Raw genomic sequence first — 26,582 nt, 5'->3', positions numbered from 1 at the left:
ACTACACAAGTGTTTAGCAAAACTGACATCATGATACAGGAACCAAAAATCACCAGCTACCATTGGCATCCATTACCTGTTGGAGGCCTTTTTATTAGGTCCTTACAGCTCATGTTTACAGGCCAGTGGCCCCTTCATGAGTGAGGCCTACGCCTGTGGAGCCAAAGTGGCGAGAGTGGTGACCAGTGGCCCCTCCATCAGTGGAGCCTAAGTCTGTGCAGCTGCAGTGGGGAGAATCACTGCCCTCTCGGCCCCCTCGGTGACGTAGGCGGAGCTCCTCTTCTTAATGTCTGTAAGCACCGTCGAATCGCCCACGGTACCCTCCACATGGCCTGAGCTGGGCTCAATGCCTTCCAGGTCAGCCTGAACACAAACACAGGTGCACAGGTAGGGCAAGGCTTGAGAAAGAACTGGTAAACATTGAGACAAATGAAAGTATGCATACAAGCAAAGCTTCAATGTATAATATACTCCATTTAGAGGAAAATGTGCTTCAAAAAACATATAATAAACATATAATAATAAATCAAAGATATAAAGCAAAACACGTAAATAGAATGGCAGCAAGATAAAGTATCATTACACTGTACTAGCCACGGATTGGTCCTCTGATGTGTATAAATGTGAGGACTCTTCTATAAAACCTGTCTTCTGTCCTGCGGGCCAGTGGTAAGGGGTTAGTAAGGAAACATTTGAGCATGATGAACATGGATTTCTTGTATTTCTTGTATTTCCTGTTACCTGCTCTATCTCGCTTGAAATATACCTCAGTATTATTAATAGCAATAATTGTTTATTTATGTGAAAGGATCGACAATTAATGTATTTGTAAAAAAATAATGTCTAGTTAATTTCCTGCTAACTTTATGGCTTACAATGCAGGTTGTTCGTAGCGAGGTTAATAGCGCTGAGGAGGATGTAAATATTATTAATCTATCATATTCTACTCTGCCCCACAAAATCTATGCTTCCTTCAAATATTTCTACGTGTTTCATGTATCGTATTGCTGACACTTGGATTGTGAAACTAGGTGTGCTTAGTTCTCGTTTGTATTGGTGTGGCGTAGGCGATCGTTTTACGCATTTTTATTTCCACTTTGCCTTTCTGTGAACTATATTGCTGCCTGGTTTCATTCCAATTTTTCGATTATTTTCATTATTAAGAGAATTTCAAATGTTATTATTTTTGGCTCGTTGTATTTAATAAATGAAAAACCGTAAATGCATACATGTAGACGTTAAGAATATTTCCAAGCATTGTTGGTGTTTTTGGCTGAGTGCATTTAATTAGGAACTCACCTGACCTGCTGGTGATGGGACTTTATGGACAAAGTTATACTAAAGTAACGAGTAGCCACATGTTGAGATTTTGCCTCTAGCGCGATGTAATGAAACATTTCTTTTCTTCGAACGCTATCTTGATAACCTTGGCGAGTTATTTAAAACTAAAGCCATTTGAAATCAAATATTGACTTTTAACCTGTAATCTCTAACTACGTCTATGATCGCTGTCTAAAAGCAACAATAGTATAGACCGCAGATACAGTTTAGACCGCTGAAAAGTATATACATTGATTTTGTCCGAAATTCAGTATGCTAATGTGCGAGGCAGAAAAAAGAAACCCAAAAATTCTCTGGTCAACACGTAAACAAAATTTGAATAGACACGGGCCTAATCGATGCAAGGTCACTATGATAATTGTTCATATTATTCTGTGCTTGTCGTACACCATAGGATGTGAAGCCTCAGACTCTGGTAAGATCCTTTAGGATATTTATCGTGCGTGCAGATCTTAATAGCTATCAAAGTTGTTTTTTGGTTTTTTGTTTACTGATTTTCCCTCTAACATATCTGGGTATACAAACAAGGAGACTAAATCAGAAACGTCTTCTTAATATTTTGGTGTAGGCTAAGTTCTCTATTGTACATTTGAGTGTTCAGTTCCTTTAGCCTATTGTCTGTACTGTCATTAATTGTGTATCTTTTATGTAAGCTTAAAAGTTCATTAATATTCAGGCATTGTTCAGTGAACTAATATGTTGATTTGGTTAATCAAATTGTTAACTGCAATGTTAAATTGTTAAATGAAGTAATCAGTGCATCTGTGTAAGATCTACTGGCTTTGTTTGTTAGTGTAATTGTATATTGTAGTAAATGTTCAGATGATGGTTTTTGGCTAGAAAAGTAGAGGAGATATTAAATGGAATATAGCCCATGTTATGAGGTTTGCAAGACGTTACTGACTATGTCCTGGTACTATTCATCATCACTGCTACAGTTTATTTTACATGCATGCAGTGTTTGGTCCATAAATCTAAACATATTAAATTGTCTTGGCCTACTTTGTTAGCTGTTAGTTGTGACCTATTTTATTAGCTTGGCCTATCTTGTCTGATGTTAACTGTACACCATTTTAGATGGTGCAGTGTGCAGGCTAGCTTGAAAGAAGAAGCTACAACACCTAAAATATCTCTTTCAATTTACAGGCTCCCATTCCTTGCTGATATTTGCAACCTACATAAAAGGGAAGACTCCATTTGAGCAGTTCAGTGCTGTGCTGATGCTGGATGATATACAAGTTGGATACTTTTCCTCCAAGGAACCAGAACTAGTACTCAGAGGAATGATGAATGCAGAGAACACGCCTGACCCCACTGATGAGAAAAATGCCATCACTGTTTTTACAGCTATACATGAGCACATGAGAATTCAAGCTCATAATCTAATGCATAATTTTAATCACACGGATGGTAAGTATTGATTGATATTTACTAGTTTAGTGAACTGATATTAAGAGTGCCCAAGCATGCACTGTTAATGGATGCCTGTTCATTTTGTTTTTTACCTATACCCTCCTTCCAAGGAATTCAGATTCACCAGGAAATATCTGGCTGTGACACACTAGGGAGCGTGATACATAAAGAGGCGTTCAACGCAGAGTGTGGAGACGAATTTCTCTTCAACATACAGCAGAACACTTTACACACAGATTTCAAATGGCCAGGAGCATGGGATGCTGTACTGTTAAAACATAATAAATGGCTGATCGCATCATTTTACCAGCCCCTATGTGTCAGCGTACTTAAAAAATATATGAGCAATAACAGTAAACGAATTATGAAAAAAAGTAATTTACTTTTTATTAATTTCATTTGTATTATTGATAACATCATTTTGAAGGGAATTTTTCACCCTAATAATTAAAATAAAATGTAAAGTAAGTGAACAACATGGAAAAAACAGTTCTATTCTCTAGGATATATATTTTCCTCATCTCTTCCTCAGTGAAACCCAGGGTCAGGCTCCTCCAGAATGCACTCACACACTCAGGAGGGGCTCAGCTGACCTGCCTGGCCACTGGTTTTTACCCCCGTCACATCAACCTGACCCTGCTCAGAGACGGGCAGCCTGTGGCTGATCACCTGATTACTGGGGGGGAGGTACTCCCTAACGGAGATGAAACCTACCAGATGAGGAAGAGGATGATGATCAGCGCAGAGGAACTAAGAGAGAAACACCACTACACCTGCACTGTCACACACCTCAGCCTGGACAACAAGCTGGACATCGGTTTAGGTATAACAAGGCATTAAGTGCTATATTTACATATTTTAAAAACAAAGACATTTAAACTAAAATACCTGTAAATTCACCCGTCTTTTCTCCTCCAATCTTTTACCAGACCTTACGTTTGCTCCAGGACCCGCTGCCACCGTGTCCACTGTGGTAGTGGTGGCTGGGATTTTGTTCCTAGCTGGATTCATTATGATGAAGAAAAGACATGCAGGTGAAACAACTAATAATAATAATAATAATAATAATAATAATAATCATAATAATAGTAGCAGTTTACAGATCCTGTATGTTCACACACTGGATTAGTTTACAGATCCTGTATGTTCACACAATGGATTAGTTTACAGATCCTGTATGTTCACACACTGGATTAGTTTACAGATCCTGTATGTTCACACACTGGATTAGTTTGTCACGGTACGCCCCCCACCCCAAATGTCTCCGTGTGTGTGTGTTTGTGTGTGTGTTTGTCTGTATTGCCATGGCCTCTCATGTTGTTCACCTGATCCTTGCTGTGTGTAATTGTCATGTTTGTATATAAGTCTCGTGTCTTATCATTGAGGTTGTAGGTGTTTGAACTATAGCCTGCATGCTACGTCTGGTTGTTAAGTGTGTCAGTAAATTTCTTTTTCAATGTGCCTCGTCCCCGCATCTTGATTAAGCCTCCGAACATCACAGTTTACAGATACTCTATGTTTTCACACTGGATTAGTTTACAGATACTGTATGTTTTCACACTGGATTAGTTTACAGATACTGTATGTTTTCACACTGGATTAGTTTACAGATACTCTATGTTTTCACACTGGATTAGTTTACAGATACTGTATGTTTTCACACTGGAATTTAATCAAGTAACTGTCTTGTAACTGATTACAATGTAATATGATCATTTCTCCACCTCAGCAGTGACAAGAGATCTGGCTATTGAGCAACAGCAATACACTGATTTCTGTTATTTATTCATGTTTCAAAATATAACATTTGGTTCATAATGTTTATGCAGTTATTTAAAATCACTTATACCTATTTTTATGTAGCACAAGATTATAACTCTGCTATGGCATTCAGTGGTTCTGAGTTGATGGTTTCCATGATCAAACTGTGTCATTTTTCCTGTGGGTGATGAATCACTGTGTTTCAGACCGGAGTTCCCAAACAGCTCTAAAGAGAAGTCATTCTGCAACTCCAGGTGAGTATGTCAAAGAACAGTTAAAATACTAACTACTGTTTACCATTTTTCAAGCATTTTGTGCATTGCTTTCCAAAGTAGCATGAACGCCATGAGTTCAGTTCAGCTTTAGGGATTTCACTATCCCTCCCATACTTGACAGGTTGTGACGAAACGTACAAAAATGATTTTAAAATGTAGGAGGAACATTGACGAATATAAAGGAGTAAAGGTACATTTGTGGCCCCGCAAATGTACTCGAGTAAGAGTATAAAGTACACTCTTTAAAAACAACTCTTAAAAGTACGATTTGTTCAAAAAGTTACTTAACTAAATGTAATGGAGTAAATGTAGCGCATTACTACCCAGCTCTGACTGTACCCTTCCACCCAAAAGATGTAAGCTTTCAAAGATCAATGTATTAGTGCCACACAGCAGAAGGGGTAGTGATAGTTTCATGGATATCATGAATCCTGAACTCAACATGCTGGCAAACCAACGCCAATCCACACTCAAATGAAGTGCACTGGCTTGCTGATTCACAATGAACTGAAGTCGCTGCACGTTATCTGACTACTCTGTCTTTTTTAAGCGACCAGATGATGATTGCTGAGTTTAGTTATCAGCAGCATTTTTCTGGACATCACAGAGTTTCCAGCACGTCTGCTTCCTGTGTCCTTTTCATAGATATGCAGAATCGATCGGAAGGCGATCCTCTTCATGGTGCATCCATGGAGCCTACTGTTAATCAAGATCCGTCGTGCAATTTTGATCTGCAACATTAGCACATAAGAGAAATTTCTTGGCAAAACGCAAATATTAGCAGCCGTCAGTTCGACTTTGACTCATCAGAGAACTTTGCTGTGTGAGTTCTGCTGATTTAACATAACAGTAGGATGGCAAAGGTACTAGTTTTAATGACATCCTGTATTGTACTAATGATGCTGATACTCGTAATGTTTCCAATGTTAATAATTCTGATATGTCTGATTATCAACTTTAAAATGTCCCAGTAGAAGTATATAGCCTTTTTTCCACAGCTACTGTTGTCACTGCTTTGCTCTCTACCATGTAGGAAAGTCATTCAGATCTGATTTAAAATGTCAGATTTGTGCGAGCACACAGCCCTAAAAAAAATCTGATCTTTGTGTTACACTACAGAGTCCACTGCTAAGATGCTTTGTGTTGAACGTAACTCCACCGTCTTCTTGTGAAACGTGTGCGTGAAGGTATATAAACTGGCATTTTAACTGTTGTTGTGAGAATAGCATACTAGAAATATATTATTGAGATGGGATCATTATTAGGTGCAACCACTTGTCTTGTAAAATGTATCTCTGGTGGGTGAATTCAATAATTGCAAATAGAATCTCAATTGCTTGTTTACCTTTAGGGACAGTGAATCAACACAAAGATTGTCAGTGTCATGTATGATCGCTGTGTTACATGAGGTTGTTTAGTTTGACTTTGCATTTAACGATCCATCTAATTTCGCTGTGCTCTGTGCAATGACAATAAAGGCATTCAAATCAATTTAAAGTCATTTTATTTCGTTAATGTACTGATAATGTAAAGGTTTATATTTTAGACTCAAGTGCTATATAAATAAAGTGTATTCATATTTTTACTGTTATTATTATATACTTGTTATACATGTTAAGGCCTTTCTTCCACCTTAGTTGCTGCTGACTACAGTCTGTCTGCTCAGTATTCTGAGGCCGTGTCTCTTGATGAAACGTATGCAATGGTAATTGTACTAATTTTGTAACAATTTTACATTTAGACAATATTTTCAAACATTTAGATATTTTCAGATATTCTTTTTCTAGCAGGACTTAGCAGGACTTAGCAGGTCTAGAGGAGAGAGGGCACAGAAGACTCATTGATGAGGAGAGTGTAGAAATGAAGGAATTTGTAACTGTATCCAAAGAGAGAGAGAGGATAGAGAGTCAGGGTGAGGAAGGGTGGACAAAATTGTAGAAGTAAGGGAAGAGGGAGTTATGGAGTGCGGATTGCGACAGAAGGAGGAGGAACATGTTGGGAAGGACTGGATGGAAAGAGAAGGATGGGAGAGAGAGAAGGATAGAAAGTGATGGTCCGAGAGGTGGAGGGGGGTGACTGCGATGTCCAATGTTGTGGTGGTACGAGTGAAGATCAGGTCCAGAACATTGCCCGCATTGTGAGTCGGAGGAGCGTGGTTGAGGGTGAGGTCAAATGCTGTCAACAGTGGAAGGATGCAGGAGGAGTGCAGCTTGTCTGATGGAAGGTTGAAGTCACCAAGGAGAATGAATGGATTTCCTTCAATGGGGAATTGACTCAGGAGAATGTCGAGTTCATCAATGAAGTGATGTAGGGAACCTGGAGGGCGGTAGATGGCTATGATAAGAAGTTTGGTGGGGAAAGACACTGTAATGGCATGAAATACAAAAAGAAGAAATGGGAAGAGTAGAGAAGGAAAGTAGAGTGAAACGCCACTCTCAAGACACTAGTAAACCTGTTCCACCACCCCTGCGGAGACGCCTCTGAGAATGGGTGAATGAAAAGGCAGAGGACAGGGCAGCCGGAGTCGCTGAGTCCTCAGGGGTTCCCTTTTTTTGTTAGAGCCAGGAAGTGTAGGAAGTGGAGGGATGCTAATGCTGATATGAAGTCAGCCTTCTGGACAGTAGATTGGCAGTTCCAGAGCCCTCCTGCCACTTAGATGGTATGATATCAGTATAGTAGTGCCCAGAATTAGCACAAGACATAGTGAGACATCATTCAGCTACTACACTACCCCACACTGCTGCCAACTCTAAGATCTGCCCAAACTTTAGCCAACTTTCAATGCTGACTGACAACATTTGTATTTTGCTGTACCTTTTATTACATTCATGGCTGTGAACAGAACTTGTTTCTGCTTCTGTTGTGGTTTTGAGTTATTTTTGTATTAGTCACGTTTCCTCTTCCTTAATTTGTCCTCATACGAGAATCCTACGCTCTGTCTTGAAGAATTATTTGAAGAGCACTTAAGGGATCTAGATATGCAGCATAATTTTCAAGTGTCATTTCATGGTTTATTTCTACAATAGGAGCAAGTATAATGGCATATAAAAATGGTGTCCAGGGAGGAACAAGACCAAACATTTGAATGCCACACAAGACGTAGCGGAATGATTCTAAGAAGGAACAAAACATTCATTTAAAAGGCCAACAGCAGACACCCACGACAATCTGTTCATATGCTCCAACAATAGCTACTCTAAGCATATAATATAAATAGCTAAAATGAGTACGAAAACAACGCAGGAAAACTGAATCCCCTCAATGAAAATTCAGCAATCTTGCTGAAAATACATTATATAGCCTGTTCCAATGGAATGTACATAGGATTACTAGGTAACAAACATCCCGGAACTGTCTTTTGTGTCGCATCTTTATCACATAATGTTGAAGACACAAAATGATTGTCAAGCTTGAGGTTCCAGTGACAGAAGGTCCAGTATCTTTAAAAGAGGACAGGACCGTACCATCTAAATTAGCTGGGAGTTTTCTGTTCTTAAAAGAAAATACCACAAAATGAAAGTAAATGGAGAGCTTCTCTCAAATGGTCCTCTCATGCCTGAGAAGCTCATTTCCGGTGCCAGGCCTTGAACAGCAAATGTTGTGGACCTTTGATCAGGGAAAAATCCCGTTGACTAACAAACTCTAGTAATTATTGTTTATTGCACTCATCATTGTGTAAGATGAGGCTCATTTATTTTGTACATCTAGGCATCAGCACTGATCCCTGCATTTCTACAGTATTCTAGATCACTGGTATATTGGACTCTAACCTACTCTACTGGCCATGCTGTATTCTATGAGTAAATGACAAAGCACCTTTGTAAGTCGCTCTGGATAAGAGCGTCTGCTAAATGCTGTAAATGTAAATGTTTATAAACCGTAAAGAGGGATCTTTATTCGTCCCAAGCGGTTGATAGTGCGGTTATTCAAGCATACAGCTTGTATACGTTCCCATATACAGACACTGAGTATAGAATAGTGCTCTGCAAGATCCCCTCAGATCATTTTCGGGATCTAATTTATCTTATACGTGCGGAAGAAATAGGCGTGTACAGCTTTAACGCCGCCTAGAGTGCCCTCGGTAAACTTACACAATGAAGACCAACAATGGACTTCAGTGGACCAACAATTTCGTTTTCTTTCGCGTATTCTTCTGGATAACACACAAATTCATGTAAGAAAAATGAAAATGCAATTTAATGTAAAAAAGGCGAGCAAAATAACGAAAGTAACAATCGTGTTTCGAACGCCAGGAATGACGCTCAGACCTGGGCTGCCACGCCCACCTCTTCTCGCACAAGCCTCCGAGCTCCAAAATATTGCCAAATGTTACGTTCGGTTATGTGGCTGCCTTTCTGGTTTTCGACGCCTGCCTGACTCCTCTAATCTGACTGGTTTAAAGAATAAAGTTGGGATGTTGGGATTGGATCCTCTCCACGTGTGCGTGTGTGTGCGCCATAATAACAGATTGTTATGGTTTAGGTCAGTTAACTGAAGCTAAACTGAAACTAAAGTAAAAGTCAACGCCCGTTGCCATCATGAAGAATCTGATATTTTTGTGCTGTATATTTGCTTTGCCTTACTCCTACAATGCCGGTAAGGTTCTGTTGATTTGACCATTTTAAAAACATGGGTGTGAGTTTATGGGGTCTGGGGACTCTCTTGACCGCTCTGGACACGAAAGAGGAACCCGAGTTTTCCGCACACCTGAATGAGGTAGACTAGAGCATAAATTGCGCATGACTTTAAAATTTACGTATATGGCCTCTATGACTATAGTTAGGCTAAAGAAAGAACTATAAACTATGGTGGTGGAGGTATTTTACTGTTATTTAGTTTTGAAGTCTATTTGATTAGTCCAGCAGCCTACTAACTAGGTAAACTCTGGACTGGTAATTATGCAATTTTATAAAAACTCTGGAAAGGGCATAACTCAGTAAATCTACGTAGGTTGTGCAATTATGAATTAATTTAGTGATTTAGGATTTTCCTTGCCTGGTCACCACTGGATGACTATATTCGGACGCAGGTGTTTGATTATAGTAGCCCACTATTGGTTTAGTTGTCCAGGTATATCCTTAAAGAAATTTTTCCCACAGGTCTTCTGAAGTGTTTATGACCGATTCGTATGGCATAAGAAATCCCGGCGTAAACCACAGACATGGGGGGGGGGGGGGGGTGACTCGATTTACGCATCGCCTTCTTGTCACTTCGCTTGGTCATGTGCCTCTCAAATTTCTTAATTTGGCACAAACCAGACAGACTGGATTACAGCTGCAAAACCAGTTAGACTAATTAAACAAGATCTTAAGTCTTAATGTCTTAGAATTGTGATTGAAAAGCTTTCGTTATCATTACACTTAAGATTTTAATTATGATGTAAGGCTACTGAATGACTTTTTTTCCTTGTGCAGTAATTTGTTTTCATGTATAATGGTCCTTTAACAAGGACCAGTGACAAGACTGGGAAAACATTCATCTTGTGCTAATTGGTCAGTTTCATCATTACAGATGTTCTGTGGTGGAATTTACAGAGTAGGGCTTACTGCCAATAGATTTTTAGTTAGTTTGCCTTTTGATGGTTTGGAAGATGGGTGTATGCTGCAGCTCCATAACTAAGCCTGCCTTTGTTAAATATAGATTCTGTACTGGATTTTGTTTTCAAATAGTCTGGCCATAAATAATATCTTGACAAGTGTTACAAATGCAATACAATCTTCTCTTTTTTTCTCTCCCAATAGGTTCACACTCTTTATGGATGTTTGTAACATTAATTAGAGGAGAAACCCCTTTTCCTGAATTCACAATAGTCTTAATGTTTGATGATATACAAATTGGGTACTATGCCTCCAATGAAAAAAAAATATTGCACAGAGGACTGGAAACAGGACCAGAAAGAACATTTGGGGCAGATGAAATGGATTATTTCAGATATTATATACAGTATGTACATGGATGCATGAAAGACAGGGCAGATTATCTAAGTAACTATTTCAACCATACAAACAGTAAGTCTTGGTTCTTTTAAAATACAGAACAAAATAAATGTGTTATGCACCAGTAGAGAGTATTCATTAAAATGTTTGAGCTATGCATTCCTTATCTTCATTTAGTTTTTGCAGGCTTTTATGTTTTTCAGAGAGCTGCTGGATGTGAGTTGCTGGAGAATAATCAGCCAGGAGGTCTGGCGAGTAATGACGCTTACAACGGGGAAACTATAGAGAAGGAGTACTATGATGCATCTCATGAGACGCTGCACACTGACCAGCGGTGGCCAGAAATAGTACATGAAGTGTGGTCTCACAAATATCCACTACGATATAGATATATATACCATCCCAACTGCATCGAATTTATTAGGAGAAACTTGGAAAAGGAAAGGAATCGTCTGCTTAAAAAAGGTAATGCATCAAATCAGCCATGATAGAAACTTTAAAAAAATTAAATAAACAGGTACCAATTAACTGAACAGATTTCATTAAATGAAAGAATTCCAAGAAAACCATATTTAAGTGTTTAAAAAACATAAGCACAAACCTAAGCTACAGTATATCTAACATCTATATATCACTGTCAAATTTAAGATCTAGTACAGAAAGTACGTTTTGAAAATTGCTGTTTTGTATAAAGTTTTGTCAGTCATGGCTTACCAGTCAAATGCATGTTCTGATGACTCCGAATGACACATTTCTTTGGAGAGTTTATAAGGATTAAGTGGACCAACAGCTATTGTTGGGGTTACTCTATAGAATATTAGTCTTCACCGTGGCATTCTGGTCTTTACCAGATGTAACAAAGACAAAATGTAAACTAATTTTAAATGTAAAAATATGTGTGGGAAATGGTGAAGGTAAAAAAGTAGATAATTAGTGAAAAGGTAAGAGCAAGATTGTAGCAATGGTGCACACGCATGTGTGTAGGTGTGTGTGCTGGGGAGAGAAAGAGGTGAAAGTAACCAGCGAATTCTTCATCCTGTTATGTCCTGCGTGAACACACAACAATGGGACAAAGTGACATATGTACAAACATACAATAGCAAACTAACTATAAGGTCACAGATAACAGCAAGGTCAAAGCTGAAGCAAAGTCCCACATCTGGTTAATTATCATAGAACAAACTAGTACAAACGCACATCTCCAAAAACAAACCTCGCTGTTCTCGTCCCTATAGCCCCAGGCTAGTTTTCTTCCCTTTTCACTTTATTCTCTCCTGGGGTGGGCGGAGTCTTGTCTCATGACCGACTCAAGCATGAAACTCAGCAGTGAAATACAGAAATGGGTCTGGAATGGGCCACAACCAGACTGCTCACACACACACACACACACACACACACACACACACACACACATACACACACAGACACAGACATCAGACGGACACAGGACACAACACCTGCTATTACCCACCAGTTCTTAACCAGTTTTATGGTTTATGGTAATTATTTCATTGTGTCTGAAGGCACTCACACACATTTACAGGAGTACAAATGGACTTTGTTTAGAATATGATGTGAATGCATTTGTTTTGTTGATAAAAAGTAAATAGTTTGGGATTAAATTATGGTTTTAGAATGTGATATTTTGGGTAGACATCAAAGGTATGGTGCTACATTTTTTGTGATTACTGCAGTTAAGGAAGGACTGTTTTCTGATATCTTTTAAAAATGTATTGGAATTGCAGCTTTAATATGTAGGGCAGCTTGGTAATGACTGCATTAATTTTGAATTTTTGGATGGGGTGTTTGTTCAACTTTTTTCCTTTTTGTAAAGTGAAACCCAGAGTCAGGCTCCTCCAGAATGCACTCACACACTCAGGAGGGGCTCAGCTGACCTGCCTGGCCACTGGTTTTTACCCCCGTCACATCAACCTGACCCTGCTCAGAGACGGGCAGCCTGTGGCTGATCACCTGATTACTGGGGGGGAGGTACTCCCTAACGGAGATGAAACCTACCAGATGAGGAAGAGGATGGTGATCAGCGCAGAGGAACTAAGAGAGAAACACCACTACACCTGCACTGTCACACACCTCAGCCTGGACAACAAGCTGGACATCGGTTTAGGTATAACAAGGCATTAAGTGCTATATTTACATATTTTAAAAACAAAGACATTTAAACTAAAATACCTGTAAATTCACCCGTCTTTTCTCCTCCAATCTTTTACCAGACTATAAGTTTGCTTCAGGACCTGCTGCCACCGTGTCCCCTGAGGTGGTGGTGGTGGTGGTGTTGGTAGTGGTGGCTGGGATTTTGTTCCTAGCTGGATTCATTATGATGAAGAAAAGACATGCAGGTGAAACAACTAATAATAATAATAATAATAATAATAATAACCATAATAGCAATAATAATAACAATAATAATCATCATCATAATCATAATAAGCATAATCATAGTCATAATCATAATAATCATAAAAATAGCAGTTTACTGATAACTACAACTAACAATAGCAGTTTACAGATTCTGTATGTTTTCACACAGTTGCTTGATTAAATTCCAGTCTTAGGAAAATGACGCTTATGTAATATTTGATCATTTCTCCACCTCAGCAGTGACAAGAGATCTGGCTATTGAGCAACAGCAATACACTGATTTCTGTTATTTATTCATGTTTCAAAATATAACTTTTGGTTATTCATAATGTTTATATAGTTATATAACACATCACTTATACCCATTTTTAGGTAACACAAGACAAACTCTGCTATGGCATTCAGTGGTTCTGAGTTGATGGTTTCCGTGATCAAACTGTGTTTTTCCTGTGTGTGATGCATCACTGTGTTTCAGACTGGAGTTCCCAAACAGCTCTAAAGAGAAGTCATTCTGCAACTCCAGGTGAGTATGTCAAAGAACAGTTAAAATACTAACTACTGTTTACCATTTTTCAAGCATTTTGTGCATTGCTTTTCAAAGTAGCATGAACGCCATGAGTTCAGTTCAGCTGCTTGTAGTTTATAGGTACGTAGTTAGCTAGCCATTTTTTCTTAGAATATCTTAGAATGGATTCCACATTAGGAGAGAGCACCGATTTCACACACAGATATGTGATCCTTAAAGAAAAGGATATATTGCGAGCTACTTTTCATAAATATCATTTGAGTTGCTCATTACGTTGGTCTACTGCCGAGATGTGTAACTTACTGAAGCAAAGCGGTGGTACTCTGTAATTATCTTTGGGAATTTCTCTAACCCTCCCACACTTGACAGGTTGTGACGAAACGTACAAAAATTATTTTAAAATGTAGGAGGAACATTGACGAATATAAAGGAGTAAAGGTACATTTGTGGCCCCGCAAATATAAAGTACACTCTTTAAAAACAACTCTTAAAAGTACGATTTGTTCAAAAAGTTACTTAACTAAATGTAATGGAGTAAATGTAGCGCGTTACTACCCAGCTCTGACTGTACCCTTCCACCCAAAAGATGTAAGCTTTCAAAGATCAATGTATTAGTGCCACACAGCAGAAGGGGTAGTGATAGTTTCATGGATATCATGAATCCTGAACTCAACATGCTGGCAAACCAACGCCAATCCACACTCAAATGAAGTGCACTGGCTTGCTGATTCACAATGAACTGAAGTCGCTGCACGTTATCTGACTACTCTGTCTTTTTTAAGCGACCAGATGATGATTGCTGAGTTTAGTTATCAGCAGCATTTTTCTGGACATCACAGAGTTTCCAGCACGTCTGCTTCCTGTGTCCTTTTCATAGATATGCAGAATCGATCGGAAGGCGATCCTCTTCATGGTGCATCCATGGAGCCTACTGTTAATCAAGATCCGTCGTGCAATTTTGATCTGCAACATTAGCACATAAGAGAAATTTCTTGGCAAAACGCAAATATTAGCAGCCGTCAGTTCGACTTTGACTCATCAGAGAACTTTGCTGTGTGAGTTCTGCTGATTTAACATAACAGTAGGATGGCAAAGGTACTAGTTTTAATGACATCCTGTATTGTACTAATGATGCTGATACTCGTAATGTTTCCAATGTTAATAATTCTGATATGTCTGATTATCAACTTTAAAATGTCCCAGTAGAAGTATATAGCCTTTTTTCCACAGCTACTGTTGTCACTGCTTTGCTCTCTACCATGTAGGAAAGTCATTCAGATCTGATTTAAAATGTCAGATTTGTGCGAGCACACAGCCCTAAAAAAAATCTGATCTTTGTGTTACACTACAGAGTCCACTGCTAAGATGCTTTGTGTTGAACGTAACTCCACCGTCTTCTTGTGAAACGTGTGCGTGAAGGTATATAAACTGGCATTTTAACTGTTGTTGTGAGAATAGCATACTAGAAATATATTATTGAGATGGGATAATTATTAGGTGCAACCACTTGTCTTGTAAAATGTATCTCTGGTGGGTGAATTCAATAATTGCAAATAGAATCTCAATTGCTTGTTTACCTTTAGGGACAGTGAATCAACACAAAGATTGTCAGTGTCATGTATGATCGCTGTGTTACATGAGGTTGTTTAGTTTGACTTTGCATTTAACGATCCATCTAATTTCGCTGTGCTCTGTGCAATGACAATAAAGGCATTCAAATCAATTTAAAGTCATTTTATTTCGTTAATGTACTGATAATGTAAAGGTTTATATTTTAGACTCAGGTGCTATATAAATAAAGTGTATTCATATTTTTACTGTTATTATTATATACTTGTTATACATGTTAAGGCCTTTCTTCCACCTTAGTTGCTGCTGACTACAGTCTGTCTGCTCAGTATTCTGAGGCCGTGTCTCTTGATGAAACGTATGCAATGGTAATTGTACTAATTTTGTAACAATTTTACATTTAGACAATATTTTCAAACATTTAGATATTTTCAGATATTCTTTTTCTAAACATATTACCAAAAGCCACATTAGTTTGTTTAAATTTAGTTTCATTAATTTCAAGGTTTTGGTCCATATAACATTCATCGGAAGAATCACCTCTTAAGGGGTTTTCTAAAAACAGCTTTACATTTTATGCAGCGTCAGAAGGAAATCTTTTTGAATACAGTAATGCTACATAAAATATATGGTTGTTAAAATACTTAAACGGGAACTTATTAGCCTGTATTGTCTACTATGGTAACTTCTCTACCTTCTGTAATATTTTCCCCATTGTACATGTTCCTCATAACCCAGGTCTTTGCGCTCAGAATGAGTAAGGGTCCACATTTAAAATGAAAGTGTGAACACATATTGAACATTTCATTAGTTTATTCCAAAATCTCGAAAGAACTGGGAAAAGAGAGAACCGCAAACGTGAGTAACTGCGGCGGCTCCGTTAACTCCATTCACGGGCCCCACTGCAGTATTCCTTAGTGTGTACTCCAGCCCAGAAGATGGCGAAAGCTCCACTGGAAAAAACTAACTAGACCATTTACCCAACGTAAAAGAAACAGGAACAGAATCGGGGTTTCTTATTCAGAAGCTCAGCTAGTTTGCTGAAACTGAACTTCTGTATACTGCCATGGCTTTAGGTCGTTGCACGCATCCCTGCCACTCAGCCCCTCTGGTTTGGGGTAGACTGCTCATTTTGGTGTCAGTGCTGACATGCGCCAGTGCCTCTGACGAGAGAACTAAAACCGTGGAGTTCAACGTGAAACCTGGCGGCGTGGTGCATTCATTCTCGGAAAAAATAGTAAGTGTCTTTAGTTCTCCGCACAGATTATAAAAAGATTTGTTGAGGTACGTGCGTGTTGGTGTATAATACTTTGGGAATATAATTTTTTGCTTGTGCGTAAGATTACAGAAACTCAGGAAACGTCACTTCGCCTCGTGTTTAGGCTCATTCTTGAATGCAGGTAGCTCAGTTCAAATGGTGAAACTGCAGTTTTAATGAAGGCTTTTCACTACGGCGTGTTAAACTAATTCCTAGATACAGGATGCTACTTTTTTCCTACAGTACGTAAGTTGTTATTCCTGGGTTATTTTTTAAGATAGCTGGCTGATTCCACAACCCGGCGAAACAAGAAAAGGGACTGTTATTATTATGCTAAAATGGAATGGGACGAGACAAATTATGTTATGAAGAAAACCTGCTGGAATGTTTGCCTTTGTAATACGTCCATGTCCACAAGTCAACTTTTCATTGGCGAGGGGGCGGGGCATCAATAATTCGCTCCGCCCTGTAAACACTACGTTGTGTGGAATGAGGTATGACGCCATCTGGTGTCACCCGTGCGTAAATGGAGAGTCTGTTAAAGGATAATTGTGCCTAAATGGAGAGACTGTTAAAGAACAATTGTGCCTAAGTGGAGAGTCTGTTAAAGGACAGCGTGTCACGTTATGTCAACTGCTTATAAGTCATTAAAGTTCATGATGTGCACAAAAGCTCACAGAAAACCCCACAAACTTATGACAGTTTTTATTTTCCAGAAAGAATATGAATGCTCTTTCACCTATGCATCTCAAGGAGGTACCAACGAGGTGAGACGGACGTGCTGTTATAATGACGTAAATGTAGGGCATGTAAACATTTCTGAGTTTTTGTGGACTATACTGGCACTATACAGGGCAGAATTTTCCATTTCCCTAGCAAACATTTTAGTATCACAAAGAGAATGTTCATTAACTGATGATAATGAGACAAATAACAATGTTTATTTATAATGCACTTAAAATGTTTATGAACTGCTTTGCAGAGTTGGAATAAAATTAAATGGAATAAATTAAGATAAAAAGAACATAAAATAGGAAGCAAAGAATGAATAAATACATTAGGATAAAAAAAACCCCCATCATATATAAAGCAAGGAATACAATCCAATAGCAGAAGATGTAGAATTAATTAAACGCTAAACTAAATAGATCAGTCCTGACCCTCAGGTCACTAGGAAGAGAATTGCAGAGGTTATAGCCATAGTAAAAGCATCTTCACCAGTCCGTAGTCTGCTAGCGGGAATGCCTGGCATGTAGGTTCGATCCAAGAGCTCAAGGGAACATGAGGTACAATGGAGTGAGACATTTTGCACAGTCCAGAAAGAAAAGTGCTGCAGTAGTTCATACCCGCTGACACACAAGCATACTTAAGTATTTTTTCCCTTCAATGTTGAGAGAATGTCACAAACCTTGGACATGTTTCTCAGCTCAGAGAATGAATTTTTTTGCAGAATTATTTATTTGAGAATTAATTATTTGCAAACATAACTTGCATTACTTCAACTTACTATCACTGTTGAAAGTAACAGCCTGGTTTTGAACACATTTTTAGCCTTCACAGGTCAGGTCTGTTAAGAGCACAGAGGCAGAATTCCCAGTTCACCATTCCCAAGAACAAGGAATTCAATTTTATCTTTATTTAGCTACAAACATTGCCACATCTAGTATGTGATATCCTGTAGACAATCAGACAAGGAGTCAGAGCTTCGAGGGTCGATTACTGAATGAGTTGAATTAGGTGAAGGGAAACAGATAAAGCACTAAAATGTTCTGAGCACCTATATTCCAGGACCAGGGATATAAATAGAATGGAATTTAAAGAACTCGGCTAAATGACGGTGAAAGTGGTAGGTTGATTATGCCACATGCTCTAGTAAGTTTGTGATTTTTATGGAATATCTTTGGAGTTTTAAGGTTGTTTTTGTTTGTTTATTTTAGGCTAGCCCAAATAGCCTTCGTGTAAATGAACCAAACATCGGACAGTAGCTAAAAGTGCAGAATCTAGTGTGTTTATAAATGAACACAAGCGGCAGAAATAAATCTTGTGTTGGACTGAAAATGATGCCTGGTTAAAATATTCTAAATGTTTTTTTTTCCCCCAAAAATAAAAAAATGCAACGTATGCGCATTTGTTCCAGTGTGACAGCACAGCAAAACAATAGTCTATTTTAAACCTATTCTGCAGTACATAGAACTTCTAGTAAATCTGCCGGCACTTTTGTCGTTATCAGATCTGATTTATTTATTTTATTTAATTTTTTTTGTGCTTTCCGTCAACGTTCTGAAGGTTAAGGTTATTCTTACTGAAAAATATTATGCGACTCCAGATGCATTTGGCCTTTCTTATAAAGAACTAAAAGGAAATATTTTGGTTGGCTATTGATCCTTGCACGCTGACTATGTTGTCTCTTAGACTTTTTGGAGAACTGCACTAATCCAGGTCTGTGTCTGTCTTCACCGCAGCAATGGCAGATGACTGTGGGTCTGAGTGATGACGATAGGCTCTTCTCTTGCTCGGTGTGGAGGTAGGCGTACCGAATCCCACAGTGGTGGTTTAACACTGCCACTCCAGCTAGTGAAGTTGTCCCACACCGCTGGCTGCTCAGGGTTCTGTGGATAAGATCCTCCTGAAACACATACCTATTGTCACTTTCCTATTATTAAAGAAACGGTTCAACCATGCATGCTAACTTGATTGAAGATGAATAGAACCTTTCAGACACCAATTCATGTGTCATTTGCATATAATTAAAATTTAAATTGAAGTATTTCATCACAGAAATTCTCTGAATAACAAAATCTTTGTTCGGAACTACACTGTGTGCACACTATTACCTGAATAAAGTAAAAGTGAGGCTTTGGCTTTCTTAGGAGAATATCTGTGTGCATAATTATTGGGCAACTATTAGTGTGCAGTATTTTAGGCAACTAAATGAAAAATGGAAATTTTCCGTTCATGGAGTCTGTCAGTTTCTTAATTTGTTGACGATCAACTTTTTGTGCAGCAGCAACCACCGTCCCCAGACACTGTTCAGAGAGCTGTACTGCTTTCCTTCACCATAAATCTCCCATTTATGAAGGGCCCACAAGTTCTCAATAGGATTTAAGTCAGGTGAGGAAGAGGGCCCGTGTCATAATTCATTTATTTTTAAGGCCTTTACTGGTTAGCCACGCAGTGGAGTACTTTGATGTGATCATGCCCCAATATCTTAGCAATTGTGCTGCATCCCTCTGAAAGACTTTTTACAATTTTTGACTTTTCAGAGTCAGCTAAATATTTTTCTTTTGGCCCATTTTGCCTGAAGAAGCTGCCTAACAATTATGCACACCTTGATATAGGGTGTTGTTCTCCTTAGGCCACACCCTCCCTCATTACACAAACACACCTGATCTCCTGATGTGCTTAAAGTTTAGTTTATACATCTTAAGAGTTGGCAAATGCGCATAAAAATGAAACGGTCAAAATACTCTCTTGCCTAATAATTGTGCACACAGCCTACTTCCACCAGTGTGCTGTTCATGTGTTAGGAATGACATGACGTGGTAAAGGCACACCGTTCTCAGTTGTGGCTTTTTCATACATTGTCTTATGATAAGATGAAGGAAATCCTATTGATTTTTTTTTTTTCTTCTTCTAATCTCTCTCTCTCTCAATGGAAAGGCCCCAAGGGAAATCATACTTGTTTTTCACAGAGTTCAAAGCTGAGATTAAAGGAGCCAAGATTGAGTATGCCAGCGCATACGTGAGTATGACTTCATCTCCATGCTCCGTTAGGGTACTTCTCACCAGCCTCACTGTGCCCAACGTTATCGCAGAGCATCCTACAACCACATATCCAGTTAATCCTGTCATGTGCATGGAAGCTGTCTTGTTTACTTATTTCTGTAGCAAATTTACTTGCAATTTTACTTGTAAGTGGTGAAAAGAGCAGATGTTAACATTTTCCCCCTGTAGCTAGTACATTTGATTCAGATTCTAGATCAAGTGTTGGATTGACTCTTGAACCTTGTCAGCTCAGATCATAAGCATCCAGACGCTTCTTGGGAGGTATTGCAGTGTGTGGCCTCATCAAAAACAAGTTCATCTTGAAATCAAATCAAATCATTGCAGGCAACTGGCAGTGTTAACAATTTTTTAAAAATTTAGAGGAGGGACTTCAAAAAGAATATATCTGAAATCTAAGAAGTCTGTAGACATTCACTTTCTTGGGTTTTTAAAAGGTCTTTGGCTTTTCTCTTTACTACAGTCTTCTGTTGGTGTCTGGTGTCAATCATCTCTTTCTGTCTCGCTCTGACATTTTTCATTTTGTGTTTGGTTTTTTTTTGTGTGTGTGTGATACTTTATTGGCATGACTTACATTTAAACTTTTTTTTTTCCAAAGCAGTGCACCAAATGCATTAATGTGTAGAAAAAGAAAATGTGAAAAAACAGTATGTAAATATTGTTTAACAAAGACATTCAAGATTTTCACAAATAAAGGTATAATTTACCCTAATTTACCAACATAGTTATATCTATTAAAAAGTGTAACCAAGAATCCATTTCTTAAATATCACACTTAAAATTGTGGAGCAGAGACATAATTGCTGTGTTCACTGTCTACTTCCTCTTTGTCAGTCACAGACAAAACTCAAGGCTTGATGTTCTCTCTCTCCCTCGCTCTCTCTCACACACACACACAGTCCCAGGCAGCTGTGGGAGGCCAGAAGGATGTACCTTTGAAGGAGGACGAGTACTCCGTAGGTGACCACACAGGTGAGCAGGCTTGGCTCTGCTGCAGGGTACCGCCCCTTCCAGGTCCACTTCCTGTGACATCAGGCGCGCAGTACAACTGTGTTTGGTCCTCGGGCTGATACAAGAGGAGCAGTTGTACATTTCTTTGTCATGTCAACTGCTGTTCCTGAATTATGTTTGTGTGTGTGTGTTTTTCACGTTCATGTGGCTTCTCACGTTTGAATGATTTCTCCCTCCTCTGTTTTTCAGTGATACAAAAAGATGGAAAATTCCGTGCTGAACTCTCAAAGCTCACCATCATTGGTCGGACACGCCATGATGAGCTCTAATTGCCTGAGTTCTGTGATGTGAACCTTAACTTGCAGGCTGACAAAAGCGCATGGATGAAGCTCTAGAAAGTTCTGGAAACATCTAGCGTTTGAACTTTGGGAGACCGTCACAACTGAGCATCGAGCCAGAAGAGATTTAAAGATGTCCTTTTGTTGTTGACGGATTCCTCCTCATTAAAAAAGTGTCGCTGTGTATGTCTGTGAGTGTGTGTCTGTGTAATATATATATATATATATATATATATATATATATATATATATAAATAATTACACACACACACACACATACACACACACACATACATACATACAGGAGTTTTCACTTTTCTACCAGGCTTTGAAATGGATAGGTGTTTTTCCCTTTTCAAAGTATGGACCTAATGAGTAGTGTACCAGAATTGTAATGAATAAATTAATATCTTGCCAGTGAGAACAACTTTTTACACCTTTTGTATTTAGGCTATGGGTGTTAGCATGAAATGATGCTAGGTAGCAGTGATTTCTGTCAGAATTGGCCAAACTGGTGCCTTCGCACAGACTGTGATCTCGGTGACGTTTTCACAAGTCTGAATGTAAATTGTGCTGTATTGTCATTAAACTAGTTCAGTATAGTCCTTTTCTATTCGCTTGAGCCAGAAAATCTTAGAATACTGCATCACCTTTTTTTTTTCTGTGTCATCTCAGAGTTTCTTCAGGTGTGTGTTAGTTAATTAATCTTGAGTAGACGGTAAACCTAAAATCACCGGTTGGACTCCATATGAGAGAAGAGCCCTGCATTGTGGTGACAGACTGTTACAGAATGAACACTATATACCTGTTAGGAACTTTAGAGCAGTCAGCTATTCTTAACTCACCCCACTAAAATAAATAAATAAATAAATAAATAAATAAATGTTGCAGTAAGTGTTGAGCCCTACACCCCACAAGAGGGTGATATACTCAATGCAGTATGAGCATCTAGCCCTTATCTCATGCACAATGTTTATTTCTTCCCAAAACTTAAACTTGTTCAAACGGACTAAGGAATCAAGGAATCAATGATTATTATTAATGAATAATTTACTGTAAGTTGAGCACAGTGGGGATATCGGTACAAATAAAACCCTGTAACGGATAAGCAGTGGAAGTGTGATTTGTTCCTGCTGTCTCTTAAGGCTTGGCCTAACCTCCATCAGTCTTCTGTCTACAGTCGTACCTCCGACGTTTTGTTTTTTTTTCCCCCTCCAGCACTGTTCCACAGCCCATGGGTTAAAACAGCACTGCTGAACGTGGTGTTGAACCCACCAGGGTCCCTATTCATCACATGCACCACACAGAGCGAGTCGCCTTTGAATCGCGAGACTTTGAGTCAGTTGACACCATGCCGGGACTTTTAGACCGTACTTATTTCACAGCGCACGTCACCTTGGATACCGGCTTTTTACAAACCAGGTAAGTAATATCCCCCTAGCTGCCCTGAGGCTGCTGCCCGATCATACGGTGGTGGAGAGCAGTCTTCGCTTGCCTGAGTGAGAGAGGGGTTTCAGGTCCAGCTCCTCCCCTTTTTTTGGTCTCCTAGCTCTGCTGCTGAAGGGGTAAGGAGGAGGCTTCCTGCTATGAAGCCCTCCAGAGACCTCTGATTTGGGTCCGTTGCAAAGCAACCTGGTGGCGACGCGTTCGGGTTTCGGCACAAAAGTGTTCGAGCCTGAATGTGGCTTTGGGTATGCTGGTGGGGGCCCCCGAGGACTGCCTTTCCACTCAGCCTGGGTCTCACTAGATGCCTGGAGCATTTTTGTGTCCCTCTGCACCGTTGGCAGATTACGGCACAGGCTGTCTGGGTGTGCAGCAATGTCTTGGACCTGGTGGATCTTGGCGCTCGTGTGTTTCTCCACAGCAGATGCTTTCCTGCTGAAGCTACAGTCTCCAGAAGCACCTCGGGTGTCGTCCTCTCCTAGTTCAATATTGATCGTCAGCTTGTCAATCTGCATGACCACCTGAGTCAGAGATGTAAATTTGGCATCATCATTAAAACAAATGAACAAAAAAACCTTGGTGTAACTGTACCACTGTTACTCAACTCTACTCATCTCTGTTTATAATAGCCCCGAACCCACTTCCACAACACCAAAACATTCAGCAGCGCATGGGTGCAGGTAAAGCGCAAGGATGCGAATGGGATGCTTTTGTGTGTGTAAACGAGATTAGGACACAGCAGCACAGAACTAAATATAGGCAGCTGCCCGGCTTCCAGCTGCCCCGGTGCTACGCGCTCCAGCTGAGGAGGGAACTCTAAAAAAGGTGCAGTGTAGCATTCCTAAGTACTACATTTGTCTGGGGCAAAATGGAGCAGATGAAAATTCCTTTTCTTTGTATTTGATCCCCTTATTTCCTCTGACTCTAGTACCTGTCCTAAATGTGTAATTGTACCTCAAAGAGTTGTTTTGCTTGATTTTTATGGGTGTTTTGCTATGCACAGATCAATAGGTGCCTCTCATGTGGCCTGAGATAGGAGATATTTGAGTTTTATATAACCAGGTTGACAACTTTCACAAAATCAACAAAACTATAGAAGAGACAATTCTTTGTCCTATCATTGGAAAATTGTGAGCATCCCAAACCCTCCTCTACAAATCTAGTCAGATATTAAGCCGTTTACCTCCTTCATTTCCAGTTCGACTTCCTTCAGGCCACGAAGGACTTCCTCAAGATTCACGACCACCCTACGGATCTGGTCCTGGAGAACACAGGTCGTTTTCTTCATGCCAAAAGCGCAGGTTTCACCACCCTGACCTCCGGTGCCGGGCACATTTTGTGTCTCCACTCCGGCAGAATCCGAACGCGAGCAGCTCTTACAGCGGTTGACCGTGGTGTTGTAAGGGACTTCCGTAGAGAAGATAACATCATGCACAGCGCCAGCCGTTTCTGCTACATGTCCCATTGACTTTGGGAAATTCGGTTTGGTGCTGTCCAGGCTGTTGGGTTTGTCAAGGGTGTGCCGGCTTGCCTCCGTGTGCAAGACGGACGCCAGTGGCTCTGTAACAGAGTCGGACTGTTGCTCCACCACGCAAACAGGCTCCCCACAGTTTCTCTGACCTGTGAACTGTGTCGGCACCTCCAGAGCACATTTCTTTGAGGGGAGGGGTGTGCGGGTCTGGTGAAGGTTGGCCACAAAGCTGCATTCTCTCAAGCGCTCCCTCACAGAGGCGCTGTTGTGTAGTAGATCCGGCCTCTGCCACTTGCCCCACCTCAAACGGCTGGACTTCGTACGACAGCTTTGGCCAGCTGTAACTAGCTGCGTGGGGCACTCCAAAGTTGCGAGAGACAACCTGGAATGGTGACTGTATCCATTCCGGAAGGAATGTTTAAATCCATAGGAACTCATCCTGTTGTGCTCCTCCGGTCTAAAGCTTAATGGGAACTTATTTTCCAGGCTTTCTAGAACATCCCATCTCGGCGTGCGTCTGTGGACCATGCTGGAGCCAGCAGCGACGTGACCCAGTGTGCTGTGGAAGGCAGCGCTCCCTGAGCCTCCTGGTATCTCAAAACATGATGGAAGCAGTTGCGTAGTTCCATAGCGAGATTCCTGCACAGAGTCGCCCTTCCCACCCGAGTCCAACCCTCGCTGCTCCCGCTGGATGTTTTTCTTGTACGAGTCCCCCTGCTCCCCCAACCTTAAAACTTTTTTTTTCCTCAGCTCAGACCCCCCCACCCACTGTTTCCCGTCAGTGCTGATTTCTGATGTTATCCCTGTGCGTGTTTCTGCCTCGCCCCCTCTGCCTGCATGAGCACGCCTGCGTTTCCTTCGCTCCTATCCCATCGGGTTTGGCCGAGGGCCTCCGATTTCCTCTCCTTCCTTCACTCTTCCTGCCTCGCAGTTTTCAGTGGCTGTTGCACGTTTCCTGCCTTTCCATTGCTGGTTCTCCCCCCCTCCTCTCTCTCTCTCTCTCTCTCTCTCTCTCTCTCTCTCTTCTGGTGCTTTCTTCCTCCCACTCCTTCTCACGGCTGTTCCCCTCACCCTCCCTCTCTCTCTTTTGCAGGGACTACTCGACTTCAATCAGAGTCGTTTTTTTTTTTTTTTTTAATCTAGCGTCGACGCCATTCTGCGTGTGCTTGCTGCTTCTCATCTCTGATCTGATTACTCTCATCCTTAGCTTAGTACAGCACAATTAACGCTAGGATTTAAGAAGGGGGTTGTCTCGAGACGGGAGGGGGGCACAGACCCTCTCCTGCTCTCTCGGTGAGATAGTACAGCTGCTGCACAAGGAAGGTGTGCAGACTCAATATCCTATCGCTCCACACTGCATCTTTCTGTTTACTGTTTCCACATCTTAAAATTCATTGCATTTATGTGTTGCAACAGCACAGTTAAGTCACCAAAATTATAGCCACACAGTCCAAAAACTACACATAATTAGGGTGCCTCTTAGATAACAATAGCAGGATTGAGGGGTTTTTTTGTTCCGAGGCTCGTTCTTTGTTTTCAGTTTCAGTTCGGAAGCAATTTCTCATTTCTTTAAACTGTGAGCTGATACTTTTCTGTAGGCCTCTTAACATTTCAACCACAAACTAGTGTTTTTATGCCTAAGCAACTGCAAATGGAGAAAAGTCAAGCATGTCTCGTACACGCATGTCTTCGATTTATCTCAATCCGCAAGATCTTAAAAAGAAAGGTGCAAGACATGCCCTGCAAGCCTAGAAGTTTCTTAACTACCATTGTTTTTAAAAGGACAGAAAAAGAAACAAAAACATCCGTGATGTTTATAAACACTCCTTCAGGGCTGCTTCAGAAACCAGGTGCTTTCCCAGATGTGCTAACCCTCGTGGCCATGCGGTCAGAGGCACTGCTGTATGAGTGGAGGAACAGCGCTCTGCTTTCTGAGGACACCAGTCCCATCACTCGCTGGCTGGCTGCGAGAGCCAGAAATATCTAGAAAATCTCACACTGCAGTTCATTTCTAATTCAGTTTTGGACAAGTACGTGCTGTTACCTGGTCACGGCTAACTGTTCTCTCGTCCCTGTCCCGATTATTTTAAACCCGCAGATCTGTATAAAAAGATGGAGGTAACTGACGATTTTTTGTT

At 40.2% G+C, this 26,582-nt stretch overlaps 4 protein-coding genes across 5 annotated transcripts; 3 read left to right on the top strand and 1 right to left on the bottom strand.

Moving 5' to 3' along the window:
• The first annotated feature begins 2,627 nt into the window (after positions 1-2,627).
• LOC118240820 (hereditary hemochromatosis protein homolog) lies at positions 2,628-6,287 on the top strand. The gene is made up of 5 exons (XM_081708041.1): positions 2,628-2,751; positions 3,287-3,577; positions 3,684-3,788; positions 4,722-4,769; positions 5,436-6,287. Exons 1-5 carry the CDS (start codon positions 2,628-2,630, stop codon positions 5,531-5,533), a joined length of 666 nt encoding a protein of 221 aa, XP_081564167.1. The 3' UTR covers positions 5,534-6,287.
• Positions 6,288-9,100: 2,813 nt separating this feature from the next.
• On the top strand, positions 9,101-15,360 carry LOC113577833 (major histocompatibility complex class I-related protein 1-like). Its single transcript, XM_081708377.1, has 7 exons — positions 9,101-9,386; positions 10,532-10,798; positions 10,913-11,191; positions 12,561-12,851; positions 12,958-13,083; positions 13,581-13,628; positions 14,509-15,360. Exons 1-7 carry the CDS (start codon positions 9,329-9,331, stop codon positions 14,604-14,606), a joined length of 1,167 nt encoding a protein of 388 aa, XP_081564503.1. The 5' UTR covers positions 9,101-9,328; the 3' UTR covers positions 14,607-15,360.
• Positions 15,361-16,183: 823 nt separating this feature from the next.
• On the top strand, positions 16,184-21,773 carry mydgf (myeloid-derived growth factor). Of its 2 annotated transcripts, XM_027010714.3 has the most exons (6): positions 16,186-16,437; positions 17,175-17,225; positions 18,921-18,982; positions 20,119-20,200; positions 21,141-21,213; positions 21,442-21,773. In XM_027010714.3, exons 1-6 carry the CDS (start codon positions 16,267-16,269, stop codon positions 21,519-21,521), a joined length of 519 nt encoding a protein of 172 aa, XP_026866515.2. In that variant the 5' UTR covers positions 16,186-16,266; the 3' UTR covers positions 21,522-21,773. The 2 variants fall into 2 exon arrangements, with proteins under 2 accessions (XP_026866516.2, XP_026866515.2); XM_027010715.3 differs by lacking the exon at positions 17,175-17,225 and having other exon boundaries at positions 16,184-16,437.
• Positions 21,774-22,562: 789 nt separating this feature from the next.
• On the bottom strand, positions 22,563-25,436 carry LOC113577835 (uncharacterized). Its single transcript, XM_027010716.3, has 2 exons — positions 24,157-25,436; positions 22,563-23,494 (listed from the first exon to the last, which is right to left on the bottom strand). The coding sequence occupies exons 1-2, from the start codon at positions 24,970-24,972 to the stop codon at positions 22,994-22,996; spliced, it is 1,317 nt and encodes a 438-aa protein (XP_026866517.2). The 5' UTR covers positions 24,973-25,436; the 3' UTR covers positions 22,563-22,993.
• Positions 25,437-26,582: the final 1,146 nt, after the last annotated feature.

This window comes from Electrophorus electricus, chromosome 26 (assembly GCF_041902795.1).
Source record: "Electrophorus electricus isolate QZ-2024a chromosome 26, ASM4190279v1, whole genome shotgun sequence".
Taxonomy (NCBI): domain Eukaryota; kingdom Metazoa; phylum Chordata; class Actinopteri; order Gymnotiformes; family Gymnotidae; genus Electrophorus; species Electrophorus electricus.
This window is presented reverse-complemented; position numbering and strand designations above follow the sequence as displayed.